Source organism: Ctenopharyngodon idella, chromosome 2, assembly GCF_019924925.1.
Source record: "Ctenopharyngodon idella isolate HZGC_01 chromosome 2, HZGC01, whole genome shotgun sequence".
NCBI classification, from domain to species: Eukaryota; Metazoa; Chordata; class Actinopteri; order Cypriniformes; family Xenocyprididae; genus Ctenopharyngodon; species Ctenopharyngodon idella.
In genome coordinates this window covers 42,249,284-42,268,954 of record NC_067221.1, presented here as the reverse complement: position 1 = coordinate 42,268,954, position 19,671 = coordinate 42,249,284, and the positions used below count along the sequence as shown (strand labels likewise).

Sequence of the window (19,671 nt, the reverse complement as noted above, 5' to 3'; positions counted from 1 at the left end):
AGTTGCCCTGTGATATAAAAGACTTGTAAATCAAAAACATAATAATGTGATAATGATTGTCTCTGTCGCCATGGTCAGATGCACCGAGAGAAATCATTCACTTCTGTTCTGATGAATATTAATATTTAGAATTGCAACTTTTCAGTATGTTGTGAAACACAAATCTCCCGTAATTTGCACCCGGACCCGCCCTTGTCCATGCGTTTTTCTATGGCGCTTCTAAACTAGGATTTATTGTATTGAAACGAAACAGTCCGAATCTATTGGTCCTTTAAACGGTGACGTCATTCTTCAAGGAAATGGTCATCGGTTTTGTGAGATTTGTGTAAACATTAGTACACGCTCGACTGTTAACAGTCTCAAACCCAGCGCAAGAAAAGGCTCAGAATCAAAGCAAACACTCCTCACAAACAACAGACTTTATTATTCAGCAGGGAAACGACTAGAATGTCTGCATCGGTTGATATCCACGCGCAGCTGGCGTCCATCATCGAGCGCTTCGCCAAATGCGCGCTGCTGGAGATGAGTCGCGCGGTGGAGCAGGAGATGACGCGCCGGCAGATGGAGGTCGAGACGCTGCTGGTCAAACTGCAGTTTGCCGAGAGCGAACTGCGATCAGCCCGACAGAACCAGCCGAACCTGCGCTCGGTGGGAATACAGGTCAATAACAGCGGACAGAGAGGTACACTTCAGTTCAGACTGACACACTTTCATTTAAAGTCAACATGATGCGGTTTAATGCGTGATTCATCCGTGCCTTTTGGTCCTTTCAATCTTTAATCATAATGTATTAACTTGATCTTCCGCTGAAACGACTTTCTTTAGCCTGTGACGTATGGAAGGCCGCTCGGAAGTTGGGCCAATAGATACCTAAGTTTTAACCCCGCCCCTTTATCCTGTCATCTAACGCTATATAAAACTAGCCTAGCGGCAAACGCAGAAATGGTGAAAAAGTGCGTTTTCATCATCTAACTTTCCCATTCTCATTCCAGTATTATGTTTCAATATTGAAGTAAAATAGGTTGCAAATTCTGAATCATGTTGACTTTAAATATTAGTGCTTATTATTCTTACAAAAACACATCATATAACATATGAACAGATATCAGATGGTATCAGATGTACTCGTGTTATTACCACTTATAGGGATGATTTATAGAAATGTTCATTCTTTTATCATGTACTAAATATCCAAATCTGTATTTCTTTCATGCAGCATTAAGAATGTTTAGATTAAGTTATCTGAAGTCATTTGATAGATTAGATATCTTCCGCTCTTTCAGTCCTATGGAAGACGAAATATGGATTCGGAATGACATGAGGGTGAATAAATGATGACAGAGGTTTTGTTTTTAAGTGAACGATTCCTTTAAAGGTGCAGTAAGAGATTTCTGAGAAACGCTGTTGAAAGTGGATCGAGCAAAACAACACACTTGTAGCTGATCAGCAGCAAGAGGCGTGTCCATTCATGGTGGGGGAGGTGTTTGTGAATTTGGGGGCGGAGCTATCAAAATAGGGGTGTGATCCTCTTGGGTAGGGGCGTGTTTGTTTGTCAGTAATTGCTTACTGCACCTTTAACAATGCGTGTATTTGTATATGTTATATTTCATAATTTTTCACATTTTTTTTCTCAGCAGAGGTATGCAGGCTCATGCAGGAAGACGGAATCAAATCCATTCAGATCAAAGAGGAACACATGGAGGACGGACAGTGGGACAGCGGACCGAGTAAAACACACACACTCACGCTTTCAAGAATTATGATAGTGCTTTTCTGTTTTACATCAGATGCCAAGTGTTTACTCTTTATTATCGTCAAATATAATATTCTAATATTTATTCTCAGTCTTATTCAGATGATTGTTTTTATTCCTAGTTTCTCCTGCTCTTTGCCCGTTGGGTCCAGAGGTGGAGGATCAGGATAGTTTCAGCACGGGAACAACAGGAGCAGCTAGAGAGGGTGAGAGATCACTTCATATCAGGACGAGTTCAAGAGTTATGGACTTTTTTTACACGCTCTACCAAGCGTTATAGGAAATCATTTTCACATACCATCATGTATTTTAAACTTGACTGAAACGCTGTATCGACCAATAAGCATCAGTTTATTGTTATGTTTAATCTGTAGGTAGTGATTTTATCCTAACGAGTAAAATGAATCCCGGTGGAATGTGGAATTCGCCTGTTTCCGAGGAATATCCAGCGAACTCCGGAGCCCAGAGTTTGGACGCTTCTCTGGAAACAGGTGAGAGATTCGCCACAGGTGTGTCTCCGAACCGATAAACTAGTTCAAACTTGTTTTTAAACCTAAACAAAGAATGAATCTCTGCCGTGAGTATATCAGACAATCTACACAAGTATAACAGCTTTTTCTAAAATAAAAAGTTGAACCGTATTTGTTGTTTTGGCAGAGAACTTGTACCACATTGTCACCTTTGTGGACACTGAAGAAGTGGAGGTTGTTCCTGCGGTCTGGGTGAAGAACGGTGTGTGTTTCTGGCCTCCGTACAAGGATGAAGGAGTTCAGAGGGCGACCAAGGGTTCGGAGCAACCGGAGAAGTCTTGGTCTGCGTATAAGGTTAAAATCATGTATACTGCAAGTATGTATAATTCCTTTTTCATAATACATTTAATTTGAAAGCTTAACAGGTTAATTAGTAAAAAAAAAATGTGTGTGTATTTTGCTTTTCGACTCCTGTTATTGATAGATAACTACAGTGAAGCTCTGCGGAAGCTGCCTCTCGCGGAGCAGCAGACTGATCTCCAGTCAGAGGACGAGACTTACTCCCTGAGGCCACTGAAACGGAAAATAAAGTAGGATTGTGTATATTATGTAGGTTTTTAACATAAATATGATGAGTTTGTGCTTAAAACAAGAACAAATATCTGCCAATGGAGTCAGAAAAATAAAGTTAATTCAAAGAGAAAACAAGTTTATTTTTCTGACTCCATTGGCAGATATTTGTTCTTGTTTTAAGCACAAACTTACTTAATATCTTCAGTCATTTCTCTTCTCCAGTAAATGTATCTTGATTTAAGAATGTTTAGATATTTGTGCTGGAAAACAAGGCAGAAACACTGAGGATTTGATGTGTGAACATACACATTTAGTAATATTTCACTGAATATTCACCCTAAATTGATCAAATTGTGCAATTATCCAATTTCTTGCCTCCTCCAAAGACGAAACAGACAGCTTCTGGAGGAATACGACACTGACGAGGAGGCCACCGCACCCCAAAAAGCGAATTTACCACAAGCCCCACAAATACAACCACCATGCAAAAGAACCATTTTGTCAGCTTCCAGTGAGCTTCAACCAAGTCCTCCAGGCCAAAGACAAAACCGGCCCCCGAGTGTGACGCAGTGCGCAGAAACCTCCACACCGTCCTTGTTGGAATGGCATCAAATAACTGTTGGGTCTTCTTCACACCGACCGACTGAACGGTCACCTACTCCTCCGCTTTACCACACACCCCGACAGCTGTGGCCAGAAAGAAGTTCAGCCAGAACATCACAGGACCGTGTAAGTGAGTTTCGACAGGACGTGACTTCACCTTCTCCCGAACAGGCAACACAGTCTCTGTGGCATCAGGAAAACAGCCTGTCATGCTGTGATCCATTCATAAGATGTAAGTTTTTTTTACTTATTTTCAATCATATTTTGCACATCAAGAACACATCAGTGGACGATAATGTTCTGTTTATTATAAGCGCGCTGCAGTTTTGTCGTCTGTCTCTTTAAATGCTGGAGCTCTTTAAAGCAGGATGGATTCTGATTGGCTGCCAGTGTTTTATCATTCATCATGTGACTCCAATGATATCGTTGCACTGTGATGTTATCGTTATAGTTGTGATGTGGACTCTGCTGTTCTTTTACATTTTTAGAACTATATCTTTATTGTTATAGTCATCGTTCTTGGTGTGAACAGGCATTAAAGTCGGCATGAAATGTAAGTTGCGCTTTTCTTACCTAATGTGACGTATATGTGAGTAAAACGCTTCTCAAACAAGAACAAATGTAGGGCGGGGCTTGATTTTGTCTGTGGGGAATTGATTGGATGGTTGTGTTTTGCTATTGGTGGATCTCATGTGAGTGACAGGTTGCCCCGCCCTCATCATCAGAGAAGAAGAGAGATGTTGCTGCAAGAGGGAGGAGAAGATATTCTGATTCAAGATTACGAGACACATGAATTTAACACAATAATGATGTGCACTGATAAATCACACTGGGCAATATTCCATAGAAAATAGGAATTGTCGTTTTTTATTTCATGGTGACTTTAAGTATAAGACTCATATGTTGATGTGGTAACCTTACAATTCCTGTGTTTGATGTTTCAGCGCTTCTTCATGACCTGACCACAAAACAGGAGATTGTTATGGAGCAACAGATGAGCTTAATAAAGATGGTTCAAGATCTCCAAGCAAACAACGTCAGGGAGGTCACAGATGCTGACCGTTTAAATCAAAGACGTTTTCCGATCGAAGACCTAAGCTCGTTAACTGCCCTGGAGAATGACCTGCGATCCTGTCCGGAAACCAGAAGAAAAGTGGTAGGTAACTCTCAGTCATGCATATTTACATGCTGTCATCACTTAAAAGTCTGCGTCATGTCGTTCCAAAACCATAAGCCTTTGAAACACAAATGAAGATATTTGTAATGAAATCCGAGAGATTTCTGTCCCTCCATTGACAGTCTACTCGTACATATGAGTAAAAACTCTAAGCTCTTCTGCTTATCTATAAATAGTATGCTTTATAAGTAAGCTGTGTACTGAATTTGGTCCTCCAATATCCGTGTCCTAGTACATTAAAGGGGACCTATTTTCACAAGATGTAATATAAGTTTCTGATGTCTGATGTGAAGTTTCAAAATCCCCCACAGATCATTTATTATAGCTTGCAAATTTGCCGCTATTTGGGTGTGAGCAAAAACACACCGTTTTTGTGTGTGTCCCTTTAAATGCAAATGAGCTGCTGCTTCCGGCCCACTTTCCAGAAGAGGGCGGAGCTTTAACAGCTCACGTTAATCTTTTGTGTTGAATTGACCCTCGTTTGTGAAGCAGTCCGGCGTAAAATGACGGCATGTCAACAACACTCTACTACAACAACTCTTCCTCTTCTCTAAAGCAGCCCAACATGGCCCCGCCCCCTTTGTTGTGTGTTCTCGGGGGGCGGGGTTTATGTAAATTTTGGGGCTTGTGATGTCACTAACCCAGGAAGAAGCTCGTTGTAGTTCCTACCAGCCGTTTGTTGTAGTTCTTAAAAAGCGATTTCTGTAAAAGAAAATATCTCTCTTTGCATTGAACTTTGAGTGTCGTAACTTTGCAGATGTTGTTTATGATCAAACAGCAACATTACACACTAACTAAAGTTAAAAAAGTCAAATCATAATCAAGGACCCCTTTAAGGCATGTTAAACGTTTTCTTTATAATGGTTTTCTATGGGAGAAAAATGCTTAACATGCAGTTTAGAGCGTTGCGTTCATATTCTGGGCTCTTCTGCTTATCTATAAATAGTATGCTTTATAAATAAATTTGGTCCTCCAATATCACTGTCTTAGTACATTAAAGGTGACCTATTTTCACAAGATGTAATATAAGTCTCTGGTGTCTCCAGAATGTGTCTGTGAAGTTTCAGCTCAAAATACCCCACAGATCATTTATTATAGCTTGTCAAATTTGCTCCTATTTGGGTGTGAGCAAAAACACGCCGTTTTTGTGTGTGTCCCTTTAAATGCAAATGAGCTGCTGCTCCCGCCCCCTTTCCAGAAGAGGGCGGAGCTTTAACAGCTCGCGCTTTGGTTGCTCAACAACAACAAAGCTGGAGAATCTCACGCAGCCAAAATGAGGATTTAGTGTTTTGGTTTAATAGTGACGGCATGTTTTAAAAACATTTCAGGTACATGAACTGGGAATGTTGGGCGGAGTGGATGTGAAGGACACCGTCTGGAGAATAATGAAGCAGGCGATCAAAAACGACTTGGCCAAAACTGTGAACTGGAGAGGTGTGAATGGGAAAACGTCTTTCCAAAGTTTAGAGCTTAAAAGCGTCGTGATTGGTAAGTGCTTCTGTCGTAAATCTTTCTGGAACTCTACAAGCATCTTCTTCCAGATGTCATGAATCGAGTGTTCTGGGATCAGTGGCGTCTCTATTTATTATGATTTCAGCGTTTTAACTCTGTGTCTGTGTGCTGCTCTTCTAGAGGCTGTGAGAAGAAATCCCACATGTGCACAAATAACGGAGCTGGAGGTGGAGAAAGCCATCATACGTTGGTTTCATCTAGCTGGTGACCGCGAGGGCGGCAGAAAAAAGCGAGCGCCGTTGCAAGATGTTAGTGTAGAGAACTGATGTTAAGTGAATCTCTACAAAGAGAGAAAATAACATGCTCTCAGTATCTTAACATGTTTTATTTACATTTGTATTGTTTTAATTTTGACTATACATATTTGCACGTCTGTAAATATATTTTATATTTCATGTCCCAATTTTATATTGAACTAGCTTTTGTTTATTGGTTATTTTGGCTGATGCACTACAACATTACATATTTAATTTATTTCTTAGTTTCTATCGTCTTTTTAGGTGTTGTGTGCCTATTTATTTTATTGTCTTATTCTACTGTTGCTCTTTTGTCTGTCACATCTTTTCACATTTGTTTAACAGTATCAGAACTCTTTACACTTTGCATTTGCGCATCTAGAAGATTTTATTTTTCATTTGTCACTTATTTAACACATTTGTTTATTGGTTTCTTTTATTTGTGCAACTTTATGCACTACAACTTTTAAATTTACATTTTATTGTTTGAAACATTTTAGTTTATTGCTTGGTTTCTGTTGTATTTTATTCTTACTATTTATTTATTGCTTTTGTCTTATTCTTGTTTTATCTTATTTTGTTTATCCGACACATTTTCACATTGTATTTATTTGTGCTATTATCTGGCTAATATTTGAGCAATTTTTGTTATTTCATCTGCATTAATAAAGTTTATACTTTGCATTTGCTTAGTTTCTGTAGTTTTTTTTTTCTTCAGTTTTACATTTCACAGTATATGAATATTATATAGCAGTTCCTTTTCAAACAGGAAATAAAATGATCAAAAATATTTTTATTTTTATTTTTTGGTGGATACAAAAAAAAAGAACCTGAAATATTGACCGTTTTTCGTTAGCGAGATTTAAATGGAATGATTACCCCGTAAACGTTTTCATGCGTTTTTAAATGTCGCTTCTAAACTAGGATTTACGGTACTGAAAAGACAGTGCGAAAACCTATTGGTCCTTTAAACGGTGACGTCACGCATCTAGGAAATGGTCAACTGTTTTGTGAGATTTGTGTAAACATTACTGATACATGTTCGACTATCCTCATCCTCAAACTCAGCGTGTAGTTGAAAGAAAACACACCAGACTGAACGCGAGGCTCTTTGGGAATCGCCATCATCGATACAAACACTCACAAACAACAGACTTTATTATTCAGCAGGGAAACGACTAGAATGTCTGCATCGGTTGATATCCACGCGCAGCTGGCGTCCATCATCGAGCGCTTCGCCAAATGCGCGCTGCTGGAGATGAGTCGCGCGGTGGAGCAGGAGATGACGCGCCGGCAGATGGAGGTCGAGACGCTGCTGGTCAAACTGCAGTTTACCGAGAGCGAACTGCGATCAGCCCGACAGAACCAGCCGAACCTGCGCTCGGTGGGAATACAGGTCAATAACAGCGGACAGAGAGGTACACTTCAGTTCAGACTGACACACTTTCACTTAAAGTCAACATGATGCGGTTTAATCATAATGTATTAACTTGATCTTCCACTGAAACGACTTTCTTTAGCCGGTGACGTATGGAAGGCCGCCCGGAAGTTGAGCCAATAGCTAGAGACCTAAGTTGTAACCCCGCCCCTTTAACCTGTCGTCTAACGCTAAATAAAACTAGCCTAGCAGCAAACGCAGAAATGGTGAAAAGGTGCGTTTTCGGATGTTTTCCTCTTAAGACTCTGTTCCCCATCCCTAAAACCCCCTGGTTACGATCCCGTTGGCTTGAGTTTTTGCACTTTGAAGAAGGAGGAATAACGGAGAATTCCCGCTTGTGTTCGAGGCATTTCACCCGTGAATGCTTCCAGAATTTAACACAGCACGAAATGGGCTTCGCTAAAGTTCTGTGTTTGACAGATACGGCCGTTCCGTCAGTTTACACCGTTGGTAACGTTACGTCGCAAACTGTGAAGGTAAGTGTTACTACCCTAACAAAAAGTGCCCAGAGAAGAACCATGGTAACCATGGTATCCCAGCTAGCAATAATAATAATAACAATAATAAAGTTATGAAAACGTTTTTTTTTTTTTTTATGCTCTCAAACTTTTTTTTTCTTGGTTATGCGAACGTTAAGTGAACATTACATTTTATCATTCTTCAAACATTACGGGATCGTTACGTTTGAATGTTCTCTGAACGTTCTGTAACAAGTAGTAATATTTTAAAAATGTTAGACGAACATCCAACTAATTAAGAAAAAAAATGTTCCATGAATGATGAATAAATAACGTTTTTATATTAAAGGGTTAGTTCACCCAAAAATGAAAATTCTGTCATTTATTACTCACCCTCATGTCGTTCTACACCCGTAAGACCTTTGTTAATCTTCGGAACGCAAATTAAGATATTTTTGATGAAATCCGATGGCTCCGTGAGGCCTACATAGGGAGCAATGACATTTCCTCTCTCAAGATCCATTAATGTACTAAAAACATATTTAAATCAGTTCATGTGAGTACAGTGGTTCAATATTAATATTATAAAGCCACGAGAATATTTTTGGTGCGCCAAAAAAAACAAAATAATGACTTATATAGCGATGGCCGATTTAAAAACACTGCTTCATGAAGCTTCGGAGCGTTATGAATCAGCGTGTCGAATCAGCGGTTCGGAGCGCCAAAGTCACGTGATTTCAGCAGTTTGGCGGTTTGACACGTGATCCGAATCATGATGCGACACGCTGATTCATAACGCTCCGAAGCTTCATGAAGCAGTGTTTTAAAATCGGCCATCGATTTAAGTCGTTATTTTGTTTTTTTTGCCGCACCAAAAATATTCTCGTGGCTTTATAATATTAATATTGAACCACTGTACTCACATGAACTGATTTAAATATGTTTTTAGTACATTAATGGATCTTGAGAGAGGAAATGTCATTGCTGGCTATGCAGGCCTCACTGAGCCATCGGATTTCAACAAAAATATCTTAATTTGTGTTCTGAAGATGAACGAAGGTCTTACGGGTGTGGAACGACATGAGGGTGAGTAATTAATGACAGAATTTTCATTTTTGGGTGAACTAACCCTTTAATGTTTTTAGAACATTATTAAAAACCAGATAACTATTACTGTTAACTTTTTATAACTTTGAGACAACCTTGCAACAACGTTCCCTGTTAGCTGCGATTTTTGAAAGTGCCGTTGTAAATACTATGGTATAATGAAAATAAGGTCTGGTTCTAGCTTTTAATAATAAATAAAAAATAGTATTTTAATAAAAGTAAACAGTCAGTAATAAAATAAGAACAATAGAACAAAGATATAAATGAAATAAACAGATTTCAGGTAATATCCAGGTATTAAATACTATAATGTATCAATTAAATATATATTAATCCTATTAAAGCTAAAGAAGCTATTCAGTCGAGAGCAGATTTGAGCTTTTTTATTTTATTTTATTTTTTTATTTTGTACTTTAATTGACCATATGCACGGAATGTTCTTAAGAACTTCCGCAATAATATAATTCAGCTGGAAAACTTCCGGTGAAATGTCACTTGTTGGTGTGTCGGTATCTTTAGTGTCCTGAGGTAGCTTTAACAGCATCAATAGTGTAATACTTAGTTTATAATCACAATATAGTCACTTAAATAGTCAGGCTTAGTGCTAATTTAATTATTCAAACGTAAGATGACATTAAAAAAACAGACGTGTCTCAGTGTTCCTTCTCTGCAAAATAAAACCTCAACACACTGTAAATTAAAGATTCATTGTGCACTTAAGTTAGATTCATTGAATAAAATGTGAGTTTTCTCAAGCTTGCGCTGCACTGACAGACAGCTTCAGTGATTATAAAGGGAGAGCAAGGTGCTCGCTTTCTGTGTAATTCATTCACAAGAAAAGTTATTATTTTTCATGAGATTTTGTGAGTACTTCATACTTCACCTTGACAAAATGTATTTTTAAACCTAGTGATTTTATAATGTTTAATATTTATTCAGAAGCAAAACTGAGTGAAACTATTACAGGAAATGGCTGATATGAGCCAATAAATGATCCTCTGCTGCCATCTGCTGGTTATAGTGGTAATTAATTAATCTTTTTTTCTTTTCTTTTTTTTTTTTTTAAATAAGAGTGTTTTCTATCAAATATTGGATTTCCTACATCTTGAAATGTTCGGTTTTACAAATGGGGACAATCTCAGAATGATGAACAAATGTTTTTGGTCGACATTAAAAAATAACATTTGAAGTGCTGGAAAAGTGTTGCATGTGTGTGTCTAATTACAGACACCGCGTTTCTTATTCTAATGTTCCCATTAACTTCGTCTTTATTGCAATCAATAAAACTGGTTTATTGGCAAATTAGGTAAGTGTGATAACTGCATTAAAATTTAAATACAAATTGATGGTTTTGTGTTGATGTACAGCGAGTACAGAATGACAGCTCAGGGGCCGTTCACACAGAATGCGTTTTTTTTATTCCATTGCGCTACTTTTACATTGTTTTTCTATGTAAACGCGCTTGACGGACGTGCATGACCGTTACACTTGCGTCTCGCGTCTTTCGCAGCGCCTCGCACATGAGCGCCGCGTTTTTAAGATGCTGTGTCAAGTTAAAAGAATTTCAACTTTTACATGCAGCGCCGCTCATCAATGTCAGTTCCAAAACAGTGGACCAATCAGAAGAACTCAGAGGTGGGGCAAGCGTTGCGAGCTTCTGTTTACCGTAGCAAGTTGGCATGACAGGTGTTTTATTTGACGGCAACATGGCGGAGGAAGCGCTCATTATTATCTTATTTTCTTTTTTTCCATGTCAAAGCTCGTATCTATCAATTCTGCTGTTTGCCTATTTCTATTATTTCCGTTATTGTCGTTATTGCATCACGTCTCAAAAGCGCGTCTCGAGACCCTCACGTTCTACGCTGCGCTTTTTTAAAAACCATTCCTGAGCGCTGCGTCTCACATTTTTAGACGCAAAGAAGCATTCTGTGTGAATGGCTCTTAACAGTTCACCGGAAATGCCCAAGCTGGCTTAATGAAAACCAGGAAGTAACCGTGCATATGGTCAAATAACATTGATGACAGAAGATAGCAGCAGGTATTTTATGTTACTGTCACTTTAAGACCACATGCACAGATCTGACTCACATCCGATTTTTTTGACTGTTTACGTTCATTAAGACTTTTTATTTTAAGGATACTCACCAAAATGGGCATTTTGACACAATTTTGTGTGTATTCATCCGTTTAAGACGCAAAAGAGAACTCAGTTCAGTAATAGCGCGCTGTCTGAGTCTGTGTGTGTCCGTCTGACAGCCACCGGCTCAAGATGTGGCCTGCCAGTGTCCTGCTTACGGTCAGAGAAAGAGCGTTTCAGTTCAGACTGCAAAGTCCAAACGACGGCGTGAAGGTAAAGTTATACCTGCATTCAGATCTGCGTCTATTCTGCTCTGTAACATCCACTTTTCATCATCTAACTTTCCCATTCTCATTCCGGTATTATGTTTCAATATTGAAGTAAAATGGGTTGCAAATTCTGAATCATGTTGACTTTAAATATTACTGCTTATTATGCTTACAAAAACACATCATATAACATATGAACAGGTATCAGATGGCTGTGTACTCGTGTTATTACCACTTATAGGGATGATTTAAACAAAAATGATCATTCTTTTATCATGTATTCACCCTCATGTCGTTTCAAACCTGTATTTCTTTCATGCAGCATGAATGTTTAGATTAAGTTATCTGAAGCCATTTGACCTTCCACTTTTTCATACGAGTCCTATGGAAGAAGAAGCTATCAAGATAGGGGTGTGATCCTCTGTTTTGTCAAATATCAACAGCGTTTCTCAGAAATCGCTTACTGCACCTTTAACAATGCGTGTATCTGTATATGTTGTATTTATCCATCATTTCAAAAAAACTTTCTCACCAGAGGTAAACCTCAACTTCGTAAAGATAAATGAAAATCATGACGGAGAATCACAGACGGAGACACACACGGGCGATACTTCAGCGCAGACGTTCACACTGAACGTAAGGATTCTTCATTATTAGATCCCTCTTCTTCAGTATATGTCATACAGTAACCGGATTCTTTGTCATTCCCAAAATGCAGGAAGACGGAATCAAATCCATTCAGATCAAAGAGGAACACATGGAGGACGGACAGTGGGACAGCGGACCGAGTAAAACACACACACTCACGCTTTCAAGAATTATGATAGTGCTTTTCTGTTTTACATCAGATGCCAAGTGTTTACTCTTTATTATCGTCAAATATAATATTCTAATATTCATTCTCAGTCTTATTCGGATGATTGTTTTTATTCCTAGTTTCTCCTGCTCTTTGCCCGTTGGGTCCAGATGTGGAAGACCAGGATAGTTTCAGCATGGGAACAACAGGAGCAGCTAGAGAGGGTGAGAGATCACTTCATATCAGGACGAGTTCAAGAGTTATGGACTTTTTGACATGGACCCAAGCGTTTTCATATCATAGCTGTTACCATCATGTATTTTAAACTTGACTGAAAGGCTGTATCGACCAATAAGCATCAGTTTATTGTTATGTTTAATCTGTAGGTAGTGATTTTATTCTAACGAGTAAAATGAAGCCCGGTGGAATGTGGAATTCGCCTATTTCCGAAGAATATCCAGCGAACTCCGGAGCCCAGAGTTTGGACGCTTCTCCTCTGGAAACAGGTGAGCGATTCGCCACAGGTCTGTCTCCGAACCGACGGCACGATCCAAACGCGCAGCAGTACGTGGACGAACCGTACAGAACTGCTGCCGCTAACCATGCGCTTCCGTCGGCGTCAGAACACAGAGGAGACACAAATGCAGAGAGAAGCTCTCGCTGCCCTCAGTGCGGAAAGACCTTCACCACGCGCTTCTACCTGAAGATCCACCAAAGAATCCACACCGGAGAGAGACCGTACACCTGCCCTCAGTGCGGCAAACGCTTCTACTGCAACTCTCACCTGATTTCACACCAGCGCTCGCACACCGGAGAGAAACCGTACAGTTGTGAAGAATGCGGCAAGTCCTACTCTCATTTAAACTCACTGAAACTGCACCAGCGCAGCCACACTGAAGAGGAGGCGTATGCGTATTGGTAGCCTTCACAGCTTTTATGAAATGCCACATTTTTGTTTTAAATTTGACTTTTGACATAAACTTTTAAGGAGGTTTTTTTTTTTATGATAAAAAGTAATATTGCTTTTAGTTTGATATACTGTTTTTCAGTAGTTGGTCAACTAATCACATTTATATACATCTGTTTGATAACCATCATCAGTCACATGAAATGCATTTCATTTATATATGAATTTAATTTTTCATTTTATAACCTGTAAAACGATGCTAAATGCCTTCTATGTTGTTTTCCACTACTTTGTGTTTGCGTGAATTATTTAATATGGGAGCATCAAGAAGATGCATTTTGCAGTTGACAATAAAACTCATGACTTTCTGATGTAACATCATTGTTGTCGTGTCTTTCTAGGCTATTTAGTTTACACATATTCCTGCAATACATAGTGTAAGTTTGTTTCTGTGTGATTTATCTGTTCTAGAGACTGCTTCATGAGAATGCAGGAGTCAAACGTGCTGCGCATATCATGTGGATTAGTTTTACGATCTCTTTATGAACTTTCTGAAGCGTCAAAGTGGTAGTTGCGTAGACTGTCAATGGAGGGACAGAAAGCTCTCAGATTTTATTAAAATATCTTCATTTGTGTTTCAAAGATGAACAAAAGTCTTACAGGTTTGGAACGAGATGAGGGTGAGTAATTCATAACTGAATTTCATTTTTGGGTGAACTATCACTGTAATGTTGAACATTAACAACGTCAGAATGTCCAATAACTAATGAATAAATAATAAATCTAATAATAAATTAATTTAAAATAAAATAAAACTTATAATAGAAATGCTCAAACTACAGTACAATAGTATGTCTGATGATTTATGACATTTAAATAAAGAAAATAAAACTTAAATAGTAAAGTATATATAATTTTTTTTACTATATTAATACTTTATATATTTTACAATAAAATAACTTCTGAAAAGATCTCTCGCGTGTCTTTTAATTTGGTGAGCGTTTCCTAAAAGTCCCCCGGAAACACGTCACGAATGAGCAGGACCCAGAGAAGCAGTTGTGTTTTCTTCCTAGTAATGTATGTACAGAGTGTTTTGAGAGCGAGATGAGTTCCGCGGGGATGTTCCAGACTCAGATCTCCGCGATCATGACCGTGCTGGCGAAGGCGGCGGTGGCGGAGATCAGTCAGCTGCTGGAGGAAGAGGCTGCTGCTCTTCATCAGGAGATCCGGAGGAGAAACGAGGAGATCCAGGGACTGAAGGCTCGACTGATGCTCACGGAGACTGAACTACAGAGAGTCACTGCAGAATCAGAGAGATGCTCCGTCGGCGTTCAGGTGGAGATCATGATGGACACGAGTGAGTATTTATAGTTACATTTCTGTAATGTTCGTAAAATATAAGTATAAAATTAGTACAAAAAGGTTAATTAATTAGTAAATAAAATTGTATTTGTATTTATCGTAAATATAATAAACATCACCAGTTTTCAAAAAAATTATTCAGTTAATAATTATAATATATATATATATATATTATAATTCTATGTTAATTATATATATATTACATACATTGATCAGGCATAACATTATGAGCACTGACAGGTGAAGTGAATCACACTGATTATCTCTTCATCACGGCACCTGTTAGTGGGTGGATATATTTGGCAGCAAGTGAACATTTTGTCCTCAAAGTTGATGTGTTAGAAGCAGGAGAAATGGGCAAGTGTAAAGATTTGAGCGAGTTTGACAAGAGCCAAATTGTGATGGCTAGACGACTGGGTCAGAGCATCTCCAAAACTGCAGCTCTTGTGGGGTGTTCCCGGTCTGCAGTGGTCAGTAGCTATCAGAAGTGGTGCAAGGAAGGAACAGTGGTGAACCGGCGACAGGGTCATGGGCGGCCAAGGTGGGGAGTGAAGGCTGGCCCGTGTGGTCCGATCCAACAGATGAGCTACTGTAGCTCAAATTGCTCCTGAAGTTAATGCTGGTTCTGATAGAAAGGTGTCAGAATACACAGTGCATCAGTTTGTTGCGTATGGAGCTGCAGACCAGTCAGGGTGCCCATGCTGACCCCTGTCCACCGCCGAAAGAGCCAACAGTGGACACGTGAGCATCAGAACTGGACCACGGAGCAATGGAAGAAGGTGGCCTGGTCTGATGACTCACATTTTCTTTCACATCACGTGGATGGCCGGGTGCGTGTGCGTCGCTTACCTGGGGAACACATGGCACCAGGATGCACTATGGGAAGAAGGCAAGCCGGCGGAGGCAGTGTGATGCTTTGGGCAATGTTCTGCTGGGAAACCTTGGGTCCTGCCATCCATGTGGATGTTACTTTGACACGTACCACCTACCTAAGCATTGTTGCAGACCATGTACACCCTTTCATGGAAACGGTATTCCCTGGAGTCTGTGGCCTCTTTCAGCAGGATAATGCTCCTGCCACAAAGCAAAAATGGTTCAGGAATGGTTTGAGGAGCACAACAACGAGTTTGAGGTGTTGACTCTGCCTCCAAATTCCCCAGATCTCAATCCAGTCGAGCATCTGTGGGATGTGCGGAACAAACAAGTCCGATCCATGGAGGCTCCACCTCACAACTTACAGGACTTAAAGGATCTGCTGCTAACATCTTGGTGCAGATACCACAGCACACCTTCAGGGGTCTAGTGGAGTCCATGCCTCGACGGGTCAGGGCTGTTTTGGCAGCAACACAATATTAGGAAGGTGCTCATAATGTTATGCCTGATCGGTGTATATAGATTTTAGACCTGGAACTCTTTGTTTTGCTGTAGAATTTGAATTAAAACATCTTATTGACATATGACTTGTGTTTCTCGACAGGTGTAACGGCTCATTCTCAGGAAGTACAGGCTGAGAAGGTCATTGTGAAGGACCTCTCAGAGGAGAAACCTCACTTTTCACATGTGGCGAACGTGAATTCACAGCAGCTGAAACAAGAAGAGTCCATAACGCCACTGAAGGAACCTGTGGAAGAGGAGCTCGGCGGACTGGAGTTTGAGATGAAGATCGAACAGGTGGAAGAACTTGTGGATCAGACACTGAATCAAGTTCAGGCGGAGCAGAAGCGTGAAGAACAAAACCACTGCGATGACGGAAACTCTCGTTTATGGTGTTCAGGGAAAGCGTTTGACCATCCAGGAGGTCTTATGGAGTCTGAGCAACATTCCCAGAATTTTACAGATCCGTATGTGATGATGGAGGATCCGATGACTGCGTCGACTCAGTCCGGTTTATTGGCTCCCGGTGTTGTTCTGGAGAACGAGAGCTTCGGCGCTCCAGACGTTGAGTACAGCTTGAATCTTCAGGATTCCCACAGACGCTCACCCAGAACTGACTTGGCGCCATTCAACAGACTTCCATCCTCACATTCAAGCTCATGTTTGCCCAAAACGCTCACACGGAGGGCGTGTGCAGGCGGGCAGACGGGCCCCAAACCCTTCCGATGTGAGGAGTGTGGCAAGGGCTTCATGCAGAGTACCCGGCTCAAATCACACAGACGAGTGCACACGGGTGAAAAACCCTTCCGGTGTGAGGAGTGTGGCAAGGGCTTCACGCAGAGGACGCGGCTCATAACACACAAACTAGTGCACACGGGTGAAAAACCCTTCCGATGCCAGCTGTGCGGTAAGACCTTCTCCAGACAGGACAACTGCCTTAGACACTTGCGCCTGCACAGCGGACAGAGATGATGAACGTGGACACGAGGTGTTTCATATGTGAGATTTCTTAGTATTGTAACTGTGTTGCATTTCTGCATTAAGGCCTGTTTCACACATCTTACACATTCATCACGTAACGTCTCCCTTGCCATGACAGTAATGTTTCATGATGATCAAGTTTGTAATCGTCCCAAGGTTCATAATAGTTTCGGCTATTTGCCTCTGAAACATTTTTTTCATTTTCATTTAGTTTGACTTGATGTACTAAAATAACTAAAACTGAAATAGGGCTGCACGATGTATCGTTTTAGCACCAATATCGTGACGTGCGCATCCACGATAGTCATGCAATGCGACTGCGATTACTTTATCTCTGTTATATTTGCTATCATCTCATATTTCGCTCTTAATAGTCTATTTATAAAAGTATTCTATCTCTATTGTTACAATCACGACCGCAAACAAAAACAGCATTCCATCTTCGTCGCTCAGCTAAAGTGAAAAACTATAACCACCAGTAGGTGGCGGCAAATCATTGTCTTAAAGAGTTAGTCATTGAATCATTCACTTAACCGATTCAAAACAGCTGATTCATTCAGTAACAAAGCAGAAGTGACTGAGCCGTCGAGTCATTCATTAGAACGATTCATTGAAACGCGGATTCTTTTAGTAACGAAACTGAAACTGTGTTTCTCGAAGACGCACAATGGCTCTACTGTTTGGAACTATTTTCATGGGCAAAATAGAGAAAAAACAGATAATATTGACAATTTTGTGTCTAAAATGTACGTCCCCTAATAGCCTATTAACTTATTGTTTATTGAATTGTTGTAAAATCAATATCACATTTGCAAACATGCCGATATTTGGGAAAACAGCACTTTTGCTTGTGTGATATTGCTTATAAGTATTTAAAAAAAAGAATGTTCTGCGTAACACGAGAATGAACCTCATTGGTTCATGCAGAAGCTCAAAATTCCTGTTTTGCGTCGTTTATGGTTTGCTCTATCAAACTGAGAAACCAAAATGAGCTTTTGTCATTTGTAACTTATCATTTTTTTAACTTTAAAAGTTGTCGTCTTTAATAGCGTTTTGCGTTTGCTGATACTGAAATGAATATGGATATCTGCTTACCTTTTTTGTTTTTTACTTGGTTAAATATTAACATTCTTCATGGTATTGTTTGCAGGGAAGAGAAGATATTTTATCGCATTGCATGATCATTTGGTGTTTTCACTTCAGTTTTGTAGAATTCCGTTCACAATGTTGATCTGGTTACCACGAAAACAGTGTCACGCGCTGCTGCTTCAGCCATCATGTGGTAGAAAATGTCCAAATAAAAAAAAATGTGTTCAACAAGCTGACAGAAGTCGATCCATTTCTTTGTTGGAAGGGTGTAAATGTAACTGAAGTTTTATTGTTGTCACTTTCACATATGACCACGGAGGAGAATCGGAGGGTCACATTCAGCGGACAGACAGACACACTGTATTTTTTTTGTATTTATTTCAACAAATGACAACCAAAATCAAACCCATAGAAGCTTGTGAACAGTTTTGAAGTGGCTGAGTGCAAGTTATACTGCCTTACAAGCCGAGTGAGAGTCATACTCACAAATGTAATGTTAATTGTTAAACAAAACAAAATGCAAAACTTTCAAAAACACTAAGCAATGTTATTTTATTAAATGATAGGCAGTGGGTTTAATCAGTGACATTATTAGAGTTGCTATACGGCATCTTCCCGTCACCTCCTCAACCTGCTTCCCTTAGTGTTTTTACACGTAGAAAAGGCTAAATTTGTATTACACCGTCCAGTTTTTTTCCCTGAAGGATGATGTGAGTTCCTATGGCAATTCTCGATTCAGCATGAATGACCTACAAAGGCGACATTTTTCACAATCACGACAGAAAATCAAAATACTGCCCTAACGTCACTAGCAGAAAGGCAGCGCGATATAAACAAACCAGACTAGTGATTGGTTCTCACACGTCATGTGTGCGTTGATGAATGGCTATATGTAAATAAAAGCTTAAATTTAATCTGTTCAGTGTATAAAGTGACCATGTCTCTTCCGAAAATTTGGACTAAACCACTCTACTCATATAGATTAGTTTTACAATCTTTTTATGAACTTTTTGAAGTGTCAAAGTGGCAGTTGCGTAGACTGTCAATGGAGGGACAGAAAGCTTCATTTGTGATTCGAAGATGAACAAAAGTCTTACGAATTTGAAACGAGATGAGGGTAAGTAAATGATGACAGAATTTTCATTTTTGCGTGAACTATCACTTTAATGTTGAACAGTGTTATGTCCAGTAATAAATAATAAATCTAATAATAAATCATCCAATCAAAAAATACAATTTAAAATAAAATAAAACTTATAATAGAAATGAAAACGTTTAAATGAATAAAATAAAACTTGATATAGAGAAAATCCTATATAGAAATGTCTTCAGTCTTGAGATTTTTCAAGAAAAGTCTTAATGAGGTGAAAAGACAGAGTTCGGGAGATGCCAGTATCTTATTTTTTACTATAATTATGTTATAATTGATGTTATAATTACTATTATTATTTATTTACTATAAAATAGCTTTTGAAAATTCATATAAATC

The 19,671-nt window shown here is 39.4% G+C and overlaps 3 protein-coding genes across 19 annotated transcripts in view; 2 read left to right on the top strand and 1 right to left on the bottom strand.

Annotated features, from left to right (window-relative positions):
- mau2 (MAU2 sister chromatid cohesion factor) overlaps positions 1 to 19,671 on the bottom strand; it is a 266,008-nt gene that overhangs the window by 59,220 nt on the left and 187,117 nt on the right. The gene's annotated exons all lie outside the window — the stretch shown is intronic.
- On the top strand, positions 272 to 13,752 carry si:dkeyp-68b7.5 (zinc finger protein with KRAB and SCAN domains 1). 11 transcript variants are annotated; one of them, XR_007925280.1, is made up of 14 exons: positions 273 to 682; positions 1,638 to 1,727; positions 1,876 to 1,959; positions 2,128 to 2,244; positions 2,411 to 2,599; positions 2,708 to 2,813; positions 3,183 to 3,631; positions 4,344 to 4,555; positions 5,905 to 6,064; positions 6,209 to 7,742; positions 12,209 to 12,309; positions 12,392 to 12,461; positions 12,610 to 12,693; positions 12,856 to 13,752. XR_007925280.1 is itself a non-coding variant. In XM_051864152.1 (6 exons), the coding sequence occupies exons 1-6, from the start codon at positions 7,855 to 7,857 to the stop codon at positions 13,389 to 13,391; spliced, it is 1,269 nt and encodes a 422-aa protein (XP_051720112.1). In that variant the 5' UTR covers positions 7,753 to 7,854; the 3' UTR covers positions 13,392 to 13,752. The 11 variants fall into 11 exon arrangements, 6 of the variants coding, with proteins under 6 accessions (XP_051720150.1, XP_051720132.1, XP_051720158.1 ...); XR_007925279.1 differs by having other exon boundaries at positions 1,635 to 1,727; XR_007925282.1 differs by lacking the exons at positions 6,209 to 7,742; positions 12,209 to 12,309; positions 12,392 to 12,461; positions 12,610 to 12,693; positions 12,856 to 13,752 and having other exon boundaries at positions 272 to 682; positions 1,635 to 1,727; positions 3,910 to 4,555; positions 5,905 to 6,010.
- On the top strand, positions 14,381 to 18,413 carry LOC127496607 (zinc finger protein 184-like). The gene is made up of 2 exons (XM_051864245.1): positions 14,381 to 14,733; positions 16,216 to 18,413. Exons 1-2 carry the CDS (start codon positions 14,481 to 14,483, stop codon positions 17,082 to 17,084), a joined length of 1,122 nt encoding a protein of 373 aa, XP_051720205.1. The 5' UTR covers positions 14,381 to 14,480; the 3' UTR covers positions 17,085 to 18,413.

Coding starts and splice junctions, on each gene's coding strand:
- si:dkeyp-68b7.5 (XM_051864152.1), top strand. CDS start 7,855: ATGGAAGGCCGCCCGGAAGTTGAGCCAATAGCTAGAGACCTAAGTTGT. Junction 11,678..12,208: donor GTCCAAACGACGGCGTGAAG/GTAAAGTTATAC, acceptor CTTTCTCACCAG/AGGTAAACCTCAACTTCGTA. Junction 12,694..12,855: donor AACAGGAGCAGCTAGAGAGG/GTGAGAGATCAC, acceptor TTTAATCTGTAG/GTAGTGATTTTATTCTAACG.
- LOC127496607 (XM_051864245.1), top strand. CDS start 14,481: ATGAGTTCCGCGGGGATGTTCCAGACTCAGATCTCCGCGATCATGACC. Junction 14,734..16,215: donor GGAGATCATGATGGACACGA/GTGAGTATTTAT, acceptor GTTTCTCGACAG/GTGTAACGGCTCATTCTCAG.